Below are 21,976 nucleotides of genomic sequence, written 5' to 3'. Positions count from 1 at the left end.
GCATCTTAAATCATGAATTAAACTATCCATCGAGGAGCTCACGTCAGAATTCTTCGAATCTCAGTGGAAAATTGTTTTTCTAGAAACTCGTTCACCGTGATTTCAAGGGTACTGGAAAATCCATCGTAACGATCTCCATGGAACGATCAGATTCGAATGACGAAATGCAACGTTGTAATTAAATCAGACTTCATCGCGATACCAATTTTCGTCCCAGTCTCGTGTCATTTTTGTCTAAAATATTCGAGAAAGATTCTTCGAAGTTTGATTATCTAAATCGTTTCACCTTTCTCGTTTCAAACTATGAACGAAAATTGTCGCTAATTGTAAATTACAAAATAGAGCACAATTTCTTATACTTGAAATGTAACGCACGAGGAACTTTTCTTTCCTTGCACGTGGACGATGAAATAGTAAATGAAACGCGAATGATGAAACTGGCTGACCGGTTACGCTCGAATGTTAGTTTCCTGTGTCACGTGGAAACTTTCAGAATTCCCATGTATCTTTACTTCCGGGTAGGAAGCCATCGCTTGCATTGATTCACCGTAAAAAAAGGAAAAAATTACTGTTGATTAGCAAGCGATTTTCTTTCTGTCGCGTGTCGGCCGATAGTCATTAACGACGAGAGAAGGGGAGTTTTATAATTAAAATTTTTCACTTTCTACCTTGAAAAATTAATATAATATAATATTTTTTCCTTAAATTATATTAAATTAATAGCACCAGTCACCAACGACACCCTGCTAATTTTCTAATAGATAAAATGTAAATACATTATGTATAAATAAAGTTAAAGATAGAATAACATTTTGTCGAAATATTTCGAAACAATCGACCTCCGAAAAAATCATTCCTTCCTGAATAAACACCGGTTCACGATAAGAGCGCAACAACAACGCAAAATATCGTATCAGAATTCAATTGTTAAATTCCTGCGAAATTCCGTCCTCGATGGTTCGCTTCCTATCTAAAGTGCAATTAACGAAATAAAGAGTTCAACCAATTATTTTCAATTGGTTCACGCGAGACGACGGATAACCGGTCGGTGTACATACATCGAAAAAATTTCAGGAAATCAATTACGATTACAGTGTAATTCATCGAAACGGACACGAGCGAGGTCCAATCGTAACGATAAGACGAAGGGGGTGTACTTACATGCTTCGAGACAACGTCAATGTCTTTTCGAATGATGACACCCAGGAGGGGGAGGGAGTTCATCAACGACGAATATATACGCGAACCGAAGCCTCGTAACGCAACAGTTTCGAGCTGAACGAGACCAGCTAAGTCGACCAGTGATTTCATTCTCAGAGAGAAAAAATAGTTACCGTGAAACGTTGTCGCGAATTCAACGAAACCTAATTTCATTCTTTTCCTCTTCCTTGTATAAAATATGTACACCACGGGGAATAAAAACACTTCCGGGAGATCCTGGATCGTTATCGCGATGATACTCGCGGTGTTTCATCTGCCTGCGATTGTGTCCGCACAATTCGGCTTTGAAAGGTAAGCGTTACTTTTTAATTAGCGACTTGTTTCTTTTAATTTGCGGGGGTGGTCGTGTGTTAAATTTTTGAGAATCCTTTCAACGCGTAAAATGGATGGTACTTATAAGTTTATTAATTTTCGGAATTATTCTTTTTTGCAATAGATTCAAAAGCGAAAATACGATCGCCACGTACGATAATGTATTGAATTTCGCAAAAGTTGGAGAGAACGACGTTGCAAAGCAGCTGAACGAAGAACTACTTGGCACGGCTAAAACGTGAGTAGTTATGATTTAAAATCTTCGAAATTAAACAAAATGAAAAAAATTGAATCGGAAGAATGTCTAATACCCTAATTAAAAATGAATTTTAAAAAAGAGGTCTACCTAACGTTGATTCCGTGTATTTATCAATACACGTTGCAAAATACCAACCAAAACAGAGGAGTTCTAAATAGTAAATCTTTCCTAAGATTATTGTTGTCAAAATAAATTTAGACGTTCGGAATTAGTAAATTAGATTAGTTACTGATATATCTTGCCTGAAATAAAATCATCTCTAGAAAAGTACACTTTTTTAATGAATCTTGTATCACGCGAGCAGACGGCACAAACGATTATCGGATCAAAGGCGAGCAGAACTAGAGACCCTGATGGCTCTTTCAAAGATGACGGAAAAATTGGTCAACGTAATAAGGGGAGGACGACACTTGGATCTGACGAAATCGTGAGTGCTAATTAAAGTAAATGAAATTCCCATGTGAATTATTTATATCTAACTTATCGTGTGTTTCAATTCTTAGCGGTCGAAGGAAGCGATCGATCTTCGATTTAAACGTGAAGAATCTTCAAAAGCTATTCCGACTTTCAGGGAAAATCGGTTACAAGGGAAATAAGGCCTATCCTGTTGTTAGGTATGTAATTAACGCTATTATCATTGAACTAATTAATTAAATATCAAGTTTGAGTTAACGAGTTAGCCTGAAAAAAAGTACACTTTAAGACTGAAACATCGTTCATTCATAAACACAGCATCGCCTATTAAAAGCGAGGATGTTTCTCGAACGTTTAACGAGAAGTTTAATGAAACGGATTGTAATTAACTCGGTTCGATAATTACGTGTTTGATTTTCTATGACGCGATCGAAGACAAAAAAAGCTGAATCGAAAGTCTTCGAAAAATCTGCTTCGAACCAAACTACGCCACGAGACACGCTTTCGAAGCGTCTCTATTTTTTTTTTTCTTTTTTCTTTTATCACGGCACACGATAAGATCACGCTCACGCACGATCGGGACAGCCTGAAAATTCGCGATGTGTATGTAACGAGCGAGCGTAAACGTGATGTAAGAGAAGCGTAATGTTAATTCAGATAAATCCTTGCCGAACCGAGACGAACTTACGCCATCTTATCTATCGCTTCTGTTGCAATAATTCCGATTCGCATCGGAAATAATTTGACGATAGCGTTTAATAAGTCTGCTGGTTTGGCTTGAGAAGTGGGTCGATCGCTGTGTGCCGCGATGTACGAGCGTTCACCATCGAACCCGCGATATCGCGTGATAGGATATTTATCTGGTACTCTTACCTGGACCTTGTTATTGTAGTTTTCATCCAGGTGGCACGAAGCCATCATTAATTGAATCTTTCCTGCTCTTCTTATTGATTGCTGATTGATCATCTGTATAGAGAAACAGATTAATTTGCTTCATTATTTCAACTGATAATCTTCTATAAATATTATCGATTTCCTAAATGATATCTGTGAATGTTATATTTAGAATAATTTATTTTAATTACTTAATAAAATTTAGGAATTTTTATTCTGATTATCAAATCTTTTTGAATTTGGTATAGATAACTGGAGCAGAAATAACCAGAGTTCTTATTTATCAAATTCTTTTTCTTTTTACACATATATTATCATTGATAATAAGAAACAGAAAATTAAAAGTTTCACGTCTTACCAATGCCAAATGACTTTGTACCATTAGAGGCTGAGTTAATCCTTCTGTTTGTTTACTTCGGTACTTCGGTTCTTCTAAACAAACGAAAAGTCGTTCATAAACGTGACTTGGATTTCTTAAAAGTCTGATGAATCGCGATTTTAGAGTTTATAACATAGTAAGCAAAATTTATAACGAGTCGCGTTAGATAAACTCGATGACCCAGTGTCCCTTTAGCGTTAGATACGCTCGAATACTACGGGGCAACTTTCAATGAGTGAGTTTAGCATATTTTCATTGATACTTCGGATACAATTGAGGGCACAGTCGAATGTATTCTAAGCTCCTGTTACATTCCACTGTTACTTGCATTCTTCCTGTTTAATATTATTGCATAACGATTTGTTAAAATAATTGTTTGAAATAGTGTTATTTTTTTCTTTTACAGTTGAGAATTGATAGCAATGCGAAGGATGTTGACGTAATTTTAATTTACCAATGACGGTACAGAGAATCAGAATAGGATGACCCTGGTACGAAAATAAACAAATCGGGTGTATCAATTCGTCGCACGAAATCATCGATGGATCATCATATTGACGAATTAGGCGTTTCATCGGCAAAAAATGATCTTTTCTTACGCATGAATAAGAATGACAATTATGTAACTTATTTATTTAACGGAATGAATGTTTGCAAATTGTTTTTTGTACGATGTTTTCTACTTTTTATATTATTTATCAATAAATTTATATATAATTCAACTTAATTAGTGTGTGTTTTGATATTTATTACGTTTTCAAACTGAATATGTAAACCAAATGTTTAGACCAGGAACGATCATTGTAGTAAAGTAAAATTACTTCTGTTAATATTCTAATCCTATTAAATTTTGATAATTTTTACATTTATCTTTGGTTAAAATAACGCATTGTACTTGTTTTGTTCTCTACAATACATAAATATAGCCCTTCATACTTTATTATTCCCTAACAAAAACGAATTTACCTCTCATACATACCGTACGTCGTAACTCCTCGAGGTCCCGAATGCTACTGAGGGCGCCGCAGCACACGGTCGGTAGCTTGTAATAGTGCTGCCATCTGGCGGCCATTTCCTGAAACATATACACAACTCGATTAGTGCATGTATCAGACATTCTAAAAACCAAATTATTAATTGTATGTAATATCTGAGATATAAAATAATAATTTATTTATTATATTTGATTATTACTTATGTCAACATTTATAAAATAATAACCTTATCTCGAAATATCTTTACAATAAGTAGAGGTTAATGATTCTCACTTCCTCTGTTTCTTAATAAACATTATTAGTATTATAATGAATATTAATTTTCCTAATAACAAGAAAAATGTACCTATAAAAAGTATGTTATATTTCCCGTAGTATTAGATTTATAGAACGTTCAAAGTGAATAATACATTGCGTACTTTCGAAGATCTTACTACTTACTGCAGTTGATTTGGTATCTATAATAGTTGGAAAATTCCACTGTCGACTATTGAACATTTCTGCACATAAAAATTGTGCAAATTTGAAATGTATCACTGATCAAAATGTAAGTTACGCGGGAACAAAAATTTCGCCAAGAGTCGTTGAAGAGCTTTAAAAGAGTTCTTTACTTGAATATCGATAGTCCAACTGCGATATCTCGAACTCGCAAAAGTCTCGTTAGCACAGTACTATCGCAATTATCGATCGATGCGAGTCGCGCAATGGTATCCTTTGATAGTAGTGGTGTTCATACTGGGTTCTGACAAAAATTCGTGTAAAAGGGTGTGTAAAATGCACAAACGGCATAACTCGGGGATACTCGGGTTGGCCTCGGAGATGCTTCCAAGAATAATAAGTGTTAAAAACGTCGGGATCCTTAGGAAATATCACCGAGTGGCTTAGCTGTCGCATTTATCCACAGAGATGTCTGCGCCCTGAGAAACGGACTGACGGACAGACAGACGTCTCTGTCAAGTTTTTGTGAATCCCGACGAAATGCTGTTTGTAAAATTCGGGAACTCTCCGGAGCGTGTTCTCTAGCTAGTGCGCGTTATTCTTTCGGATGCGTGATAGCCTCTGCCAGTACGTGGAGATGTTTTCGTCGCCGGCGTCTGTGGTGGGCGAGCCGTCAGGCTACGACTTTCAGAAAGAAGAGAACGCCGCCAAGTGGAAGGGAGTGTTTGTCAACTCCCTAAGCAAGGTATTCTCTTCTTTCGATTTATCCTCACCAAACGATTTCTATCGATCCCATATTTTAATTACGCTCTGATACTATCGATAAGCTATTGTCGATACGTTACATTGTCATTGTCACACGTTACGCGTGTGAGCATTTTATGCTCTTTCAGGATTCACACAACATTCATATCTCCAAGCTCCACTATAGTAATGTTCGCTTAATTGTTGCATTTTATGGATACTGTTATGCTTGAAATACGAGAAATTTCCTCAAGATTAAACCGATGCATGTTATCTGTACAAAGATTGCCACATTGTACTTATTGCTAAATAAAGAAGTTACACTACCTTGTAATAGATTTCATTACTTTTATGTACAAAAATCGTGAATAACAAACTTGGATCATGATTTATTAATAAATTGTTCCAAATATTTGTATTAATTAATGTATTTCTTTTTTGCGGAGATGATAACTGATTAAGAATTGTATCATTTTTAACTGGATAATGATGTAGTTAGAATATTTTAATTGAAGTAATAAATTGCTATAAGTAATTTAGTTTGTTGTTTTTTACTGCTCATTTCATTACTACTCATTAGGATTCATTTCACAAATTTGTGTATTTAGTATTTGTGTAATAAAATATATTAGAGTCATCATCTTTACTTTGTATGATACTTTTAGTTATAAATAACAGAATTTAATAGATGATTAATATAAAATAGGTATTGGAACAAGTACATCCTAGTCTTGAAGCACGACAAGATGCCTTAGACTATGTTGAGAGTTTGATCTTAAGGCTTTTGGGAATGCTTTGCGGTCATCCTCCTCCGCATACGCCTCAAGATGTAGAAGAAAGAGTAAGGCGTACATTTCCCACTCCCATTGATAGATGGGCACTTAGGGATGCAAGAGAGGCCTTAGAAAAAGGAAAAAAGAAGTCGCCGCTAGTTCTTCCAGTTGATAAAATTCATCACTTGTTACAAAAAGTAATTACAATAAACTAAAAAACTTACAGTTGTTCTGTATCATATATGACTGTGTGTTATAATTTCATATTTTTATATTAACAGGAAGTATTACAACAGAAAATTGATTTACAAGTTAGTCTTTTTGTGGTAGGAGTCTTGGAGTACATTTCAGCAGATATTTTGAAGGTTGGTACTTTTTATATTATCTGTTACATGTGCTAAATTTTGAAAATGTTTAAGACTATTTTCTTTTCAGCTAGTTGGAAACTATGTCAAAAATATACGTCATGTGGAGATATCTTGTGAAGATATAAGAGTTGCAATGTGTGCAGACATGGTAATGCATTATGTTTAGGAATTAGGAAAACTTATACTATCTCAAACTATGGACAGATAATTAATTTAAGACAATGTCCCAAATGTAATCAGTGATTTATTAACAGGTACTAATGGACTTGTTTCATCAAGGTGATTATGCAGAAGGTCCACAAAGTGGTTTAGGTGCAGTTGTTTCTCAAACTTATGAAGAATCTGTTAGGGATCTCATACACGATGAACGCCACTATTTACGTGATCTCCATATGATCATTAAGGTAAAGTAATCAATTAAAATTACGCATGATTAAGAAAAATTAAATTTTCGTTTCTTAAACAGGTGTTTCGGGAAGAAATTGCAAAGTTAACACAGGATAGAACCGAACTTGAAACACTTTTTAGTAATATTATGGATATTTATGAAGTTACTGTAACAGTGCTTGGTAGTTTAGAGGACATAATGGAAATTACAGAAGAGAAACAAACACCTACATTTGGTTCGTGTTTTGAAGATCTGGCAGAAGCAGCGGAATTAGATGTTTATATAAAGTATGTAAATAATTAAATAAATATTTAATTATTCCTAAATATGAACTAACGTAATTGTAATATTAGGTATGCAAAAGACATTAATAGTCCAGCTAGTCGAGAAGTTTTAGCAAATCTGTTGTCAAGGCCTGAAGCCAATGCTGCATTACGGGCAGCAGGACATGGATTTAAAGAAGCAGTTAAATATTATTTGCCAAAACTTTTATTACAACCAATATGGCATTGTTTTTTGTACTTTGACTATATAAAGGTATATTTTTAATATCTTTATTATGATACAAATGAAACAACGTGTGTGATATAATAATATTTCATCTAGGTTTTACATGAACGTACACCAAATGGTGAAGATGGTGAAACTTTGTTACAAGCACAAGGGATTTTAGCACCACTAAAGAAGGAATTATTACAATCTGTGGCAAGTCTTCCAAAAAAAGATACAGGTCTGCGAATGCAAAGTAGAGCAAGAAGGCAAGCAGCCCTTGAGAAAACTAGCGAATTACAAAAAACTGTTGATGGATGGGATCAAAGGGATGTTGGGCAATGTTGCAACGAATTTATACGTGGTATGCAGAAGAAATATTCATTTCACGTTATAATTTCAATTAAAATATACACGTATGGTGATATATAATTTTTCTTTACATGTAGAGGATATGTTAGGAAAAGTAAGTAACGGACGAAGGTTAACAGAACGGAAGGCTCTTCTGTTCGATGGTTTGTTAGTTCTTTGTAAACCCAGTGGTGGCAAAAGGGTTAGCGTTACCGTTGCAGCTGTTGGTGTAGTGGGTCATCCACCTCACCAAGGGGAATTGCGTTTAAAGGAAAGATTTTTTATTAGAAAAGTTGATATTATCGATAGGGAGGATACTGAGGGTAGGTTCGATAAAAAGAAACCTCAAGTTGAAAAATTCAAACATAACAATTACAATTATCTTTTTAGAACTAAAAAATGCCTTTGAAATTGCACCAAGGGACCACCCTAATGTTATTCTTGTTGCCAAATCCGTCGAAGATAAAAATAGTTGGATGGCGGATCTTGTAATGTTAAATACAAAGAGTATGTTAGAAAGAACTTTGGACAGTATCCTTTTGGACGAAGAAAGGAAACATCCCTTAAGGTTACCTCCACCACATTTATATAAATTTGCCGAACAGGATAGCCCCGAAAATATTGTTTTGGAAGCCAGAGAAAATGGAGGTGTTCCATTAATTAAGGGCGCTATTTTGGTTAAATTGGTAGAGAGATTAACTTATCATATATATGCTGACCCAGCTTTTGTACGAACATTCCTTACTACTTATAGGTCTGTGAAATATCAAATGAAAATTTTAACAAGCAAAATATTTATGTATAAGTGTTTAATAACATTTTCTATATTCGCTTCTCAGGAGTTTTTGCTCACCTCAGGAACTATTGACTTTGTTAATTGAAAGGTTTGACATACCAGACCCTTCGTTAGTTTATGGCGAAGAAGAAAAACCTTCCGGTTGTAAAACAACCGCTAGGGAAGATTGGAAAAGATATAGAAAAGAATTTTGTCAACCCGTGCAATTCAGAGTTTTAAATGTTCTAAGACACTGGGTTTGTAATATTTTATATTATTTTCAGTTCAACATATTTTAATCCACAACATTTATTTAAATGTTCCTTTAAATCTTACCAAAACTAGGTTGATCATCATTTTTACGATTTCGAACGGGATAGAAATCTTTTGGAAAGATTACAATCGTTTTTAGACACGGTAAGCGGAAAGTCAATGAGAAAGTGGGTGGATTCGGTAATAAAAATTGTGCAAAGGAAATGTGAACCTTCGGAACAACGACCGATAACATTTAGTTTCGAACGATCTCCTCCGCCTATTGAATGGCATTTAAAAGTTCCTGAAGAAGAATGGGGGATATTAACAGTAATATTTACATTTTTATAAATAAAACAAATTATGCCATATCGATATACGAATAAATAACCTTTTGAAAATTTCAGTTACATCCAATTGAATTAGCGAGACAACTAACTCTGTTGGAATTCGAATTGTACAGAACTGTTAAACCTTCGGAATTAGTAGGGTCAGTGTGGACTAAGCGAGATAAAGAAAAGACATCTCCGAATTTACTCAAAATGATCAAGCACACGACAAACGTAAGTTAATTAAATACTCTGATCTGCATTATTTTATATTTCCTATATAAAAGAAAAAAATATTCTTCTTCTTCAGTTTACACGATGGATTGAGAAAAATATAGTTGAAGCGGAAAATTTAGAAGAGAGAGTAGCAATTGTGTCACGAGCAATTGAAATCATGATGGTGCTTCAAGATCTTAATAACTTTAATGGCGTATTAGCAATTGTTAGCGCTATGGGTTCTGCGTCTGTGTTTAGGTTAAAGTTCACTTTTCAAGTACGTGTCCCTATGTTATTCTATACAATGTTTTTTAAGCAATTTAAATAAATTAATTCCATCATAATTATAGCAATTACCTGCACGATTGGAAAAGGCCCTGGAAGAAGCACGAGAATTAAATAACAACGGTCGGTTTCGAAAATATCAAGAGAAATTACGATCGATCAATCCACCTTGTGTACCATTTTTTGGTAAGTAGTAAGAAAGAGGATTAACAATTTGAATAAATATATTTACTAATAGTATTCTTCCATAGGCATGTACCTGACCAACATTCTACATATTGAAGAGGGAAATTCGGATTATCTGCCCGGAAGTCCCGAGCTTATAAATTTTAGCAAGCGACGGAAAGTGGCCGAGATAACCGGAGAGATTCAACAGTACCAAAATCAACCTTACTGTCTTTCAGTTGAGCCTAGAATAAGGCATTTTATCGAGAACTTGTCACCTTTCGATCCTAACATGAAAGAAGCTGATATAAGCAATTATTTGTACAATAAAAGCTTAGAAGTAGAACCAAGAGGATGTAGGCAACCGCCTAGAGTCGTAAGTTTTAATTACAATAACAGCTGCAAATCCCACATAGAATTACCTAATCGTTCTCTTTTATCCCGACAGCCTCGTAAATGGCCAGACTTAAACTTAAAGTCACCGGGCATTAAAGCTAGGAGTTTAAGCGGTAAATTACCAGCTCCGTTGCAAGCGGTAGCATCCAGCGTAAGATTACACGATCCTCTACCGGAAGCGCCGCCTCAAGAGCTGCCAGAAACTCCACCGCATACTTCTCACATCACAGTTTCTCACGTAGGGGGGGACCACAGTGTATTTGCACCTGTTTTACTAGGAGGTTCGTGAACCAACTTCAAGACTAATAGCTGGATGCTTATAAATTCTCTTACGTTTATAAACGAAATACGAGAGATTTTATTTTTCGTTGTACAGTGTGCTTGGATAGGTAGTAGGATGTACTTTACTGTTAATACAGGTCCAGTTCAACCTCCAGGTTCACCAGGTCCTCTAAGCATGTCAGGATTTTCGATCAGTTCGCCGGGTAGTAGTCCGCAACTGGTGTCCCCTGGTCACTTGCCTGTACCTCATCATCAACCGCAGAGTAGTCATTTTGGTTTTAATTCCGGTACGATCGGTGTGATGGGAGCTTTGACCGGTATATCGTCTTCGAGTGGAAGTCCTGGTGCTTCGATGCCACCCCCGCCGTCTCCTAGCCACGTACCTTCTAATCAACCTCCGCCCCCTTTGCCACCCAGATCTCATAGGAAACGAGAAAGTTCTATAAGCGAGTCACCGCAACAGGTAAATTCTATTTTCTCTTCGTAATTAGAGGAAATATTGTTGTAACGTTATTCATTTCTATTATTTATCATTGGATGCACCAGGCGAGACAAGCTCCAAACGCACCGATACTTCCACCACGGGATAACACGTTTCCACCGCCATTACCACCACGAAGAGACTTGCCTCCGGTTACGTTACCGCCTCGCCTTCCTGCTACCTTGAATCCAAATTGCTCGGCGCTACTCGCCAGGCGGAATTCCACGTTGGAAAACACGTGTTCGAGTGCCGTTCACACGCGAAGACACATGTCTTTCAACGGGCCAAGTCCTACTAAACTTCCACCTACGCAACCTAATGGTAAACGATTGCAGTTGAAGAACAATGTACACATAAATCTTTTGACACATTATTATTTTACATCTACATTGTATGTCGTGTTTCAGGATCGGTAACGCCTAGATTACCACCAAAACCGTTGCCAGGACGTCCACCGACCACCATGTTTAATTTCAATGCTCCTCCTGGATCTAGTTAAGTGTTACATCTTCCTACCTCTAACCTAAATTAAACCACATCTTTTGGAAATCGAGATTTAGTCCAGTCAGGAGGATTAACAGAGTCGAATTAATTGTACGGTGTGATTGTTACTGTAAATTGATAGAACCGTGTAACTTTCTCAAAGAGGGTTTTAAACGAGCACAAATTTTAATTCAAGGCTTATTAATGTATTTACTGTGACTAATTACCACTTGAAACCAGTAAATATATTAATACAGATCAATCAAGGTGAAAGATCATATCTGAATACGGCCCATACGTGATGAGATGCCGTTACATTCCTTTTTTTTTTTTCACCATTTCTCTTTTAACACGTGTGACGCTATTTTTATTGAAAGTTTATTTTTCGAAAAGATATAGAACATTTTATCGGATATAGTATATTTTTAGAGATTTTTTTAATAAGCGAATATACATATAATCACTAAATGGAAAGTTCTTTATTATTTAATCAATTCGGTTGCTATTTATTTTGAAAGACATCTAAAACGAAAGGACTTGTACAAATCGCTTGAACGACGAATGTATTAATATCTAATGGTTCAGATCTATGAAATATTTTTATAAATTGAACGATATCAACGAAGTTTATCTGATAATTTTACATGTTTGAAACTTGTGCCGTAAAGTATATTGTAAAGTAAAAACAGAGAAAATGATTTTTCTAACGATAAATTTTGCAAACCGTACATACTATAGAATTAGTAGCAATGTAACGATACTTTTCGCTGAGATTTCTTAAAAATAAAATCAATCGACGTAACTTTAGCACAAAAGCAATAATATCAATTGCAAGAATCTGCGTTACAATAGAGATTAACACAGATTGTTACAAATTATTATATTTGTAGGCAAGTTAAGAGAAAAGCGAGAAATTGTTCCGCTTTTGAAAATTTCACATAAAACGATGAATGTTCTTAATAATTTAATCTTTTAACGGGACATATTTTTAATTAAATGACAATTAAATGTTTTATATGTATATAGTAACCGCTTTCGCAGACTATTAGGAATGTAGGATACATTTCATCGCAGCCGTTTACAGAAAAATAATCATGGTTATTGAATTTCTTTGATGTCCATCAGATATGAAAGAGATCCGACTGAATGGACTATCTATCGATTTCGGTCTGAACGGTCTCCTTTTCTTTTAAAAAAGAATCCCTAATCTATCCCTCAACACAACTGTGATACACGTTTAGATTTTAAAAAGGAAACAGAAGACGCAAGAAAGTGCAGTATGGAATGATTCATAGGCCAATATGCATATAAATCGAATCAATAGAAAGAAAAAAAAAAGAAGTAAATATGTACATGTATATTATTATAAATATATTCTATAGTAATTATTGTAATAATGTCAAGCGTAAGACAGAGAATGAAATATTGAAATTATGTACAATAAAGAGTATATTGTGTAGATTTTTAGAGAATCTTTCCATCCCTTCTGTAACACCTAAGAATTTCTGTGCAACACCGCTGGAATGATTTATTGACAGTCACGTTGAAAATGATACACGCCGTTGTAAAAGACTACAAACATACATTATATACACGATTTTGTTTCATTAAAAATGCAACACGTTCAAACCTCTAGTTCCTCGTTGAAAAGTTACGAGATCAAAAATTAGAAACAACAAGACTTGCTACTTTTATCAAGGGACACTCTATTCATACTTGCACCATTAACACCTAAATATCAACATCTAAAATTCTATGAATAAAATATTCATTTTCGAAAATAGAGAATTGCGTTTATAAAAGAGGTACAATGAGTTAATACTGATAAAGTTTGGTGTCGTAAATCACACATACACGTATATCATTGATAAGTGTTCAAGTCTTTCTAAATAAGTAACAGTGTATTCTCGAGAAGCTTCAAAATACTTTTTGGCCTTTATCACCTCGTTGTGTTCATTGTTTTTAACTCATTACTAAAATATCACAATTATTGTTTCAGACATTTGTACTTACTTCGTATATCAGTACTTACCTAACTGTATGTACATAAAGTAGAACATACATAACTAACACGCTTTTGAACGGATAGATAAAATATTCTAAAAAATGTATTTAAGTACACTTCTCGGTGAGAACGCGTAATTACTTATTAAGTTTCAAGAGTATATGATTATACGAATCATGTTACCTCCCACACAGTAGAACCATCGCTGTTCCTGTTCTGCCTGGAAGTTACATCAACGTGAGCGTCGAGGCCATCGCTAAGTTTGCTGAATCGTCTGGCCCAGCTACCTCTACCACCAGCTGCGGCCCTTCCGATGCTTCCTGCTTCTCTGAGCATCGATAGGATATCATCCTCGTCTTCTCTGCTCTTCAAACCTTTCTCGTATTTCGCTTCTTGTGCGAGCAGACGCTCGCGTGCCAATTGTGTCGCCAAAGCTTGAGGCAAGGCTGGTATCACGTAACTCATTATACCAGTCAATGCAAAGACCTAATAAATTAATACACGATGTCATCTCGATGTTACTTAAATTTCTTTCCAACATAAACCCTCTGTAAACTTACGACATGCTCGAAAACAACAACGAAGGCTAAACGAGCTGCGAAAACATGCCAATACTGCGGACTAAGTCCGTACGGATCAGTTTTATGATCCGGCCCGTTTCTATAGCCTCTGTATTGACAAGTTTCCGGATGCTTCTCCTTCATGTCGCTCTTCATGTCATCCCGATAATCGGACGTGTTGAATTCCGACAGAGAACTGTCGATGTAACCGACCAAATCGTTCGTCGGAGAGTAAACGATCGCGTACACGCTACGCGGAATGAAATCCGACGTGTAAGCGATAACGAATGCCTGTCAATCAGATTGTCATAAAAAAAAGATTGAAGAAATAATTTCATTTCTTTTCACCGTTACATACATTCGACACCACAGCGACGTAAGTTACTCCACGAAGAATCCCGTACCAAGCTCCTATGTCCTCCACCCTCTCAGCCAACGGCCTCCTAGATTCTTTCACCATTTTATAAGCGTCCAAGCGTATCTCTGCTATGTTGTTCAATAACGCGAACAACGGTGCTAATGGAAATGCGGCGACGAACAGGGTGACGAATCCGTATTGTAGAACTGTGGAGAAACATGTATATTTTGATGTAAAAGAAAGGAATCAAGTTTATAGAAGATTGTTAGAATATCACTGACTCATTTCTAGATACTCGTCGAATAAAGCAAGTCTTCCAGGATCTTGTAGTTGATAATCTCTCTCCCAACAAGTGTACGGACGAGCATGGTCTTTCGTAGCGGCTACGTGATTTCTTTTACGCCACCAATTCCACAATTTCGGGGATAATATCTCGACAAAATTGTTGAAACACTGTTTACCCACCATTATGATGGCGAGTTGTATACAGACTTCTGATAGACAACCTGCTGGATCGCAGACGTCTGTTTTGATCCGAAAGAACGCGGAGGTTCTTGCATCTGCATCGCCCGGATGAACGAAAAACCTCCCCTACGAATGATTCTCTTAAATAATCGTCTCTTTATTGTGGATAAGCGTGTGTTTACCTTGAAGAAGGCGATGTAAATGAGGGACGAGTAAAAATTGACGAATTCGAACAGAAATATTTTGAAAGTGAAACTGGATTCGTATTCGGTCTGAGTTCTAGGATTCTCCATATTAACCATCCATCGTGCTAAACGGTGATACACTCGTGTGAGTATCATGATGATTATCAAGTTCACGAGAGCGGCAGTCATCGAGGTGAAGATTTTTGCGTGCTTTTTCAAGAATGTACCACCGCCGCTGTAAAACACTGACACCAGTGATATGCGATAAATAATGGTTCCTAGTACTGCGCCCAAAACCACGCATATCTAAACACAAATTTGACTGATATTATTACTTTAAATAATTGGGTAGGCAACGTTCCTTGTTTTGAATTTTATCAAATTGATTACCATGAAAAATACCATGGAACCGGTGGCACAGAAACGTAAGGCTTTAGACCAGGTTGGCAAATAAGGTTCCCTTTCTCTGGTCACAGGATTAATTCGAAACGTTTTCACGGTGGTTTCGAATTCAGGTCTGGGTTCCTCGTCGCTTTCGACGTTTTGAAGATCCCATTCCCACATTATAACAGCCTGCCTTCGTTTCCATAGTTCGAGAAAGGTTGTAGCTATAAAAATAGTAGAATCATATGAATTAATTATTTTCCATTGATCGTGTAATCGTTGTTCTAAATACCGTACCCCAAAATGACATAAAAATAGCGAAGAATACGGTGGCAGGATTATCGAATAAATAAGTTAATTTCGAAAACATACAAGATTCACCAAGTATCTGGTAGTCGCATGCTTTGTCGCAAAGAGGGCATAACGTGATATTTCCTAAATAAGAAATTCAGTAAATAAAGAGATTAGTCAATTAGATACGTTATAATTAATAAAATAACAGGTGTTTGAGGTACTACCTGCTACATTAGAATCACATATCTCTTTGCTAGGTATGTTGTCAACACCCTCCATGCTTCCCACCCCATACATGAAGCACAACAGTCCAACGATCGCTGGTGGGTACAAACATTTCGTGTAAAATCCTAACCACGCAAAATAAAGTCCTACCTTTTCGCCGAAATATCGTCTGATCAACCAAAGGGGTTGTTTTTTATACCTACAAACAGGAAACTAATTTTCATCATAGGTGCACGTATTATTAATACCTCGCCAACCGAACGATAGGTAAAATGTTAAAAGAAATAATTTATTTCTTTGAAAGAAATAGATATGACTCATTAAATTACCATTGAGATGGTCTAGCCCATATTAAGTACAATAAATGTCTGTCAAGAATTTCTCCATTGAGCCCCGGTTTATTATAAGGACCCTCGTGAAGAGAAAAACAATCAAGGTAACTACCATCGGCTAAAAGTCTACGAATGCCAACCTTCTCGTGTGTCTCGTCGTACCTCGCCCTCAACAGTATTTGCATAACTATCAGTGATCTTTGAGCAGGCGTATAAGCTGTATCCCTGTCTTTTATAACGAATCTAGAGAAACAAAAACAATTGAATACAAGACGAAGTATAGACGTTTCACTTGTCTCTTTATATCATTTACCTCTCCTCCCGATCACCGGAATCAATACTATTATAAAAACTAGGTTCCGTAGCATATTTTTTAGTGTCCCAAGTATGCAACGTTTTTATCCACCTTATACATCGCGTCCACTTGTCCCATAGCTTCGGTCTTTTCTTCGTATTCTCATTATCCTACATTTTAGATATCGATAAATGATTGTTATAAGAAGATAATGGGTATCGCAATGATGTCTCCAACGTACCCAAGCTTTAACAGATATCGTGATGAACCTTTTGGTAGGTAGCTTCAGGTTCATCACTTCAGCGTATTGAACTTTGATCTTCCATGGTATGTGCAACTTGAGAAAAAAAGTTTTCCCATCGAACGAGTTCTCCTTTGGTTCCAGTTCGAGCTGCAACCCCTCTTTCAATAAATTCTGCTGGAACACCCGTCTCTGTTCTTTTCGACGCGCTTCTATTTCAGTCATCACGCCGTTATTATCTTCTTGATACACCAGTACCATATCGATTCGTCTACGGCCATCCCTGTAAACGTGACATCACGTTAAGTAATAGACGTGATCGTGAATCGATCCATTTTATTTTTGGAACAAAAGAAAAAAAGGTGTCTATAAGAGGAAACTAGTATGAGCAATAAGAGGACTCTAATCTAAAATTAAATACGACCAGGATAAAAATAAGCTTCGATTTACGTGAACTTATTATTAGATGTAGACCTGGTCATTTTTCAGACAGGTGTAACGATATTAATAATTAGGTAATCATACAAGAGAAAATTTTCATGTGTACATTGACACCAGGCTAACATAACATATGATAATGTGAAGAGGTATTCTTTAAATCTGTTAATAATTAATCGAGGGTAGAATTTCTGCAAAATTCATGCTTAAAAGTTCCCAGGACACTCTAATAAATGATCACGAAGGGGATTGTCCTTCAGTTCTTGGATACTTCCTTGCTCTCCTGTTAACATGGTAGCAAGGTAACAGACTGAAACACAATCCGATTGATAGAAAATACATTACGCACCGAAAATAGAGGGTTTCAGGATCTATTTCCGCCTCCGAAGACGAGTCCTTTTGTAACAAAGAATCTCTCGGTACATCGTCAGGAAATATTGGAGGGTCTAATAGCGGTGGAGAATTTTCAGGTGTTGCCGGTGCCGTCAGCTTGGGACCTGTGGAAAGTAGCAATTTTTCTAAGTACCTGTTATAAATTAGTAACAATAGAATAATATTTCACGAGGTTTTTTGGCATCTAAAATTCATGATCCTTAACTGTCTTCACATTTATCAATCTTCCACTATTCGGCTTCTGGTTTTTAAGACCACGCTAAAGTTACGTATGAAGTATTAATGCCTATCGTTCGTGACATAGTGACATTCATATGCATATTGATCGTAGTTTATTGACTTAAGCCTATTTCCACCGTAACATGCTATGAATACGTATCTAGAGATACCGGCTATGCAAATACAGTCCCTGGGCATCGAATTAGGGCCACGTACGAAAATTTCACTTTTATGGCTATAATAGTATGTCATTGAAAATCGTCTTAGGTCATTCAAATTATTACTAAATACATTGATAGATTTATTACTATTATGATGGAAATAAAATTATATGGGCGATGAGCGATTAGGGTCGGAGCCTACTTAAAAGAGTTGTTTACAACTCTCCAAGCACCACATTATCCGAGTTGATAACAAAAATTACAGATATTTGGGAAAATAACGAAGATATAAAAAGCATATGATAAAGTTGTCATCAAAGCAAAGGGTGGATTAATAGCGTTATGTACAATAGAAGTGTATTATGTTAGTAGTTAATAAATTATATCATTACAATTTGAACAGGTCTTTTAATTTTACGAAAAACATGAAAAATGCTGAAAATTTGTAGTGGTCCTAATTCAATGGCCAGGAACTGTATATAATTATTCTATGCTCTTTGTAATTTCTTCTAATAACTTTTAACCACGCAAATTCTTTCGCATCTTCTATGCTTTTCAAGGATTGCCTGTTAATGCTTTTACATAATGCAACAATTTTTTTAAATCAATGAAATGGTACCAAACCTACCAAAAGCGTCTCGAGCGGTCAGGTTTGTTCCCGAAGGATAAACACTGGCTCTAGACAATTTTCGATTAGCTTTCGGCGTTTGGATGCCGTTTTTATCCGTCTCGTATATCATTTCTCTGTTCTCCATAGACTGCGTGCTTTTGTTCACGCGCGGTGAATTCGATTCCGTCGAGGATCTCCTTTTTTGAGGCGTCGAACACGCTGATGCCACTCTGGAGGATACATTTTCTGTTTTCGCGTTCGCCTCGGAATCGTTCGGGCTGAGGTCAGTAAAACTAGTCGTATTGTTAGTGGATGCACTCGGTCGTCTGCTGTGACTGTTCTAAAAAAAGAAAACAATCAACAAGTTATTTAGCATGGAACAATTATTTGAATACCCAATCAATTGGAATTTTATTTTTAACTACTCGTTTCTTAATGAATTTTTATTTCATACGCTTTTAATTAAAATAGCGCACCGCCTATCTCATTCGTTTTAATGCGACAAATGCTTTTAACAGCTAAATTGATGTCGGGTAAAATTCTATTACGATACAAGGGGTAACTATTAATAGCAACATTAATAACGCTTTACGTATTTCATTTCGCTGCGCGTTTTAACGTTTCGTGCGTCCGCTATTCAGAACTTTATCCATTGCAATCTCATTGTTCCTCGAGATCGATGAAACGAGCAATATTTAGCTCGAGAAACGCCTACCGCGTTAACATTTCATAATTTTCTGGATAATTTAGTAACGCGTGCCTTGCGTTTTTCTATCGTCATATACAATTACAATCTAGATGGGAACACGCTCGGCTTTTATTATTTTAATATCATCGTATTCATCGCATATTTTCGTACATGCATTTTTCTCTAACAGCGTAAATAGTTTACGTTATATATAATACCTGTGTTTCATCTTCCATTCGAAGTTCGTTGTTGTCCATTGTGCCTGATGAAACTTGATAAACAATATCGGGAACAATCACCAGTGACTGTTAGAAGAAATGAAATTTCCACGATAATGATCCAGATCGATATTGCCATTCTGAAAATCGAGACGATAATAGAGTACCATTTCCTAATTAAACCATTATTTCAATATGTAAATTTAGTTTCCTATGGCCATTATTTGATAAAAATAATCTGCTTTGATTCAAAATAAGAAATAACAAAATTACATAAATTTTCAATGGGGGGCCCTTGTAACGCATAATGACCATTTCCTAATTTTTTTTTTTTATTTAAGGACCATTTCCTAATTAAACTATTATTTGAATACGTAAATTTAGTTTTCTACAACTATTATTTAATAAAACTAATCTGCTTTGATTCAAAATAACAAATAAAAAACTATATAAATTTTCAATGGGGGGCCCTTGTAACACATAATGACCGCGATGCTCTTTGAATGTTCCTCGCGGAAGCATTATTTTTCAATCGGAAATTGAACACGGCAGGTCGTATAATGAATTGTCTTCGCGACTTTATCCAACTTGTTAATCGATCAATAAGCCATTACAACTAGGGACGAGCGATCACTGGAAAACTTAGTTTCCGTTTCGATCGACATTTGTACTTAAAACTTGCAGTAATCAGTCCTGATCGTTCATTGCTAAGTAAACAAAGATCGATCACAGTTTGAGACTGCGACCTCGCCACGATTCTACGCTCTTTTTCAATTATGAATGGAGACACCAGTTAAGTTACTGTATAGTTATCACCTTTTTCGACCTAAGCAGGTTCGCGTGCCCTTGGCCGACGAGAAAATCCGCTGACATTCTGTTTAGGTCCTTTTTCTCGGATTTAAAATGAATCTACAGGTCCGTTGCACGAAACGGATACTCCTGGACAGTTATGTACGACCTCAGCATTTTGCTGATTCAACAAATACACGTCGCTTCCAATCCATTGCTGTTTCTTTTCATTCTTCTCTATAATTCTATATCTTTCTCTTCGAGTTATTCGCTTATCTTCTACGGTCCCAATCGGCAACGTTCCATGAATTTGAAAATTCTATAATGTCACGTTGCAGCCGAAGATCAAGTATTCCGTCGCGATACCAGCTGTAAATACACTTTGGGAAAATATATTTATAAATCTGACCAATTGGTGTACAAATTGACAAGACATAAATCACATTTCAATATCCCTCAGAAGACAAGATACGTCTTTTCAATTCTATGATTTTTCTGACATTCTGAAAAGTCATCGTTTTCTCTTGAAGACATATTCTTGTACAGAAATAAAAAGAATTTCCTCCTAACTGGCAATTAATTAAGGATCACTCGAAACATCTATCACTTCTTCCTGATTGCTCGTACAATTTCATCAATCTAATTATACAAAGTCAAAGATTTCACATTTTCAAAATTTCACAAAGGTATCCTTAACAGTTCTAACGACGCCCGTGGCTGTCAGGTGACGCCGCTTGCTTCCGCCGCAATACTGTGACACATACTGACCTCCTCGTGGCAGGATGATACTTATATGTTGCACACATGGCTATGCGTGTGTTATTTACGAATAGTAACTATACACATGCCTTTGCACGAATAGACACACGTGTAACTGCGAACGTGTTTCGATGTTTCTTCTACATATCCTCGTACCAGCTCGTCTTTGCTCTACAACAAACTAGAATAAGCGTTATTTCATTCGTGTATGTGTGCGACGGATGACTATGAATGTTTCTAATAAGGATTTGTCATCGTATCGATGCATCACGTTACCTTACGTATAATAAAATCTAACCAGCAACATTCCTTCCTCTTTCTTTTTGCATCGAATGCCTTTTTCGTGTACTGTTTTTTCGTTTATACACGTGCTTAAATTTATAAACATATTGATGACGCCGTACAGCATCTATACGTAATACGGATATTGGTGTGTATGCCTCACACATGCGAAAGGATATCAAGGATTTTAACCCTTGTGTAGGTTTCTGATCGACGAACACAACGAGACAATAAGGTTTTCGAATCGCTATGGTTACCGAACGAGCACAACATGTGTTACGTATCATGTCCGTATATTGTTCAGTGATTCTTTCACGAACTTGAAATACCAACAAGGGGATGAATATGTATTTCGCATGCGACATCCTGAAACGAGAAATTTTATG

General features: G+C 36.2%; 4 protein-coding genes across 9 annotated transcripts in view; 2 read left to right on the top strand and 2 right to left on the bottom strand.

Moving 5' to 3' along the window:
- LOC114883055 (putative fatty acyl-CoA reductase CG5065) overlaps positions 1–3,163 on the bottom strand; it is a 34,524-nt gene extending 31,361 nt beyond the window's left edge. For both annotated transcript variants that reach the window (XM_046290152.1, XM_046290156.1), the window contains exon 1: positions 3,080–3,163. The gene's annotated coding sequence lies outside the window, so the exon portion shown is untranslated. The remainder of the gene's footprint in view (positions 1–3,079) is intronic.
- LOC114883080 lies at positions 1,270–4,206 on the top strand. Its single transcript, XM_029200492.2, has 5 exons — positions 1,270–1,512; positions 1,658–1,771; positions 2,097–2,219; positions 2,296–2,406; positions 3,886–4,206. Exons 1-5 carry the CDS (start codon positions 1,400–1,402, stop codon positions 3,887–3,889), a joined length of 465 nt encoding a protein of 154 aa, XP_029056325.1. The 5' UTR covers positions 1,270–1,399; the 3' UTR covers positions 3,890–4,206.
- LOC114883079 (anoctamin-4) lies at positions 3,080–21,311 on the bottom strand. 4 transcript variants are annotated; one of them, XM_029200488.2, is made up of 18 exons: positions 20,577–21,311; positions 19,761–19,900; positions 18,873–19,194; positions 17,821–17,968; positions 17,034–17,316; positions 16,811–16,962; positions 16,495–16,740; positions 16,165–16,364; positions 15,944–16,081; positions 15,653–15,870; positions 15,260–15,568; positions 14,894–15,203; positions 14,613–14,818; positions 14,255–14,545; positions 13,878–14,180; positions 4,459–4,554; positions 3,459–3,532; positions 3,080–3,172 (listed from the first exon to the last, which is right to left on the bottom strand). In XM_029200488.2, exons 2-17 carry the CDS (start codon positions 19,797–19,799, stop codon positions 3,494–3,496), a joined length of 3,300 nt encoding a protein of 1,099 aa, XP_029056321.1. In that variant the 5' UTR covers positions 19,800–19,900; positions 20,577–21,311; the 3' UTR covers positions 3,080–3,172; positions 3,459–3,493. The 4 variants fall into 4 exon arrangements, with proteins under 4 accessions (XP_029056321.1, XP_029056318.2, XP_029056322.1 ...); XM_029200485.2 differs by lacking the exon at positions 3,080–3,172 and having other exon boundaries at positions 3,190–3,532; positions 4,446–4,554; XM_029200489.2 differs by lacking the exons at positions 3,080–3,172; positions 3,459–3,532; positions 4,459–4,554 and adding an exon at positions 13,598–13,788.
- LOC114883077 (protein son of sevenless) lies at positions 5,154–13,148 on the top strand. 2 transcript variants are annotated; one of them, XM_029200482.2, is made up of 20 exons: positions 5,154–5,657; positions 6,363–6,626; positions 6,711–6,794; positions 6,865–6,945; positions 7,052–7,201; positions 7,264–7,472; positions 7,539–7,722; positions 7,792–8,038; positions 8,124–8,348; positions 8,416–8,779; positions 8,865–9,057; positions 9,146–9,382; positions 9,460–9,615; positions 9,692–9,874; positions 9,948–10,068; positions 10,134–10,423; positions 10,496–10,724; positions 10,881–11,188; positions 11,272–11,527; positions 11,614–13,148. In XM_029200482.2, the coding sequence occupies exons 1-20, from the start codon at positions 5,520–5,522 to the stop codon at positions 11,703–11,705; spliced, it is 4,011 nt and encodes a 1,336-aa protein (XP_029056315.1). In that variant the 5' UTR covers positions 5,154–5,519; the 3' UTR covers positions 11,706–13,148. The 2 variants fall into 2 exon arrangements, with proteins under 2 accessions (XP_029056315.1, XP_029056314.1); XM_029200481.2 differs by having other exon boundaries at positions 10,863–11,188.
- Positions 21,312–21,976: the final 665 nt, after the last annotated feature.

The sequence above is a fragment of the Osmia bicornis genome, chromosome 2 (assembly GCF_907164935.1).
Source record: "Osmia bicornis bicornis chromosome 2, iOsmBic2.1, whole genome shotgun sequence".
NCBI lineage: Eukaryota > Metazoa > Arthropoda > Insecta > Hymenoptera > Megachilidae > Osmia > Osmia bicornis.
Note: the sequence above shows the minus strand (reverse complement) of the source record. Positions and strands in the feature narration are given on the sequence as shown.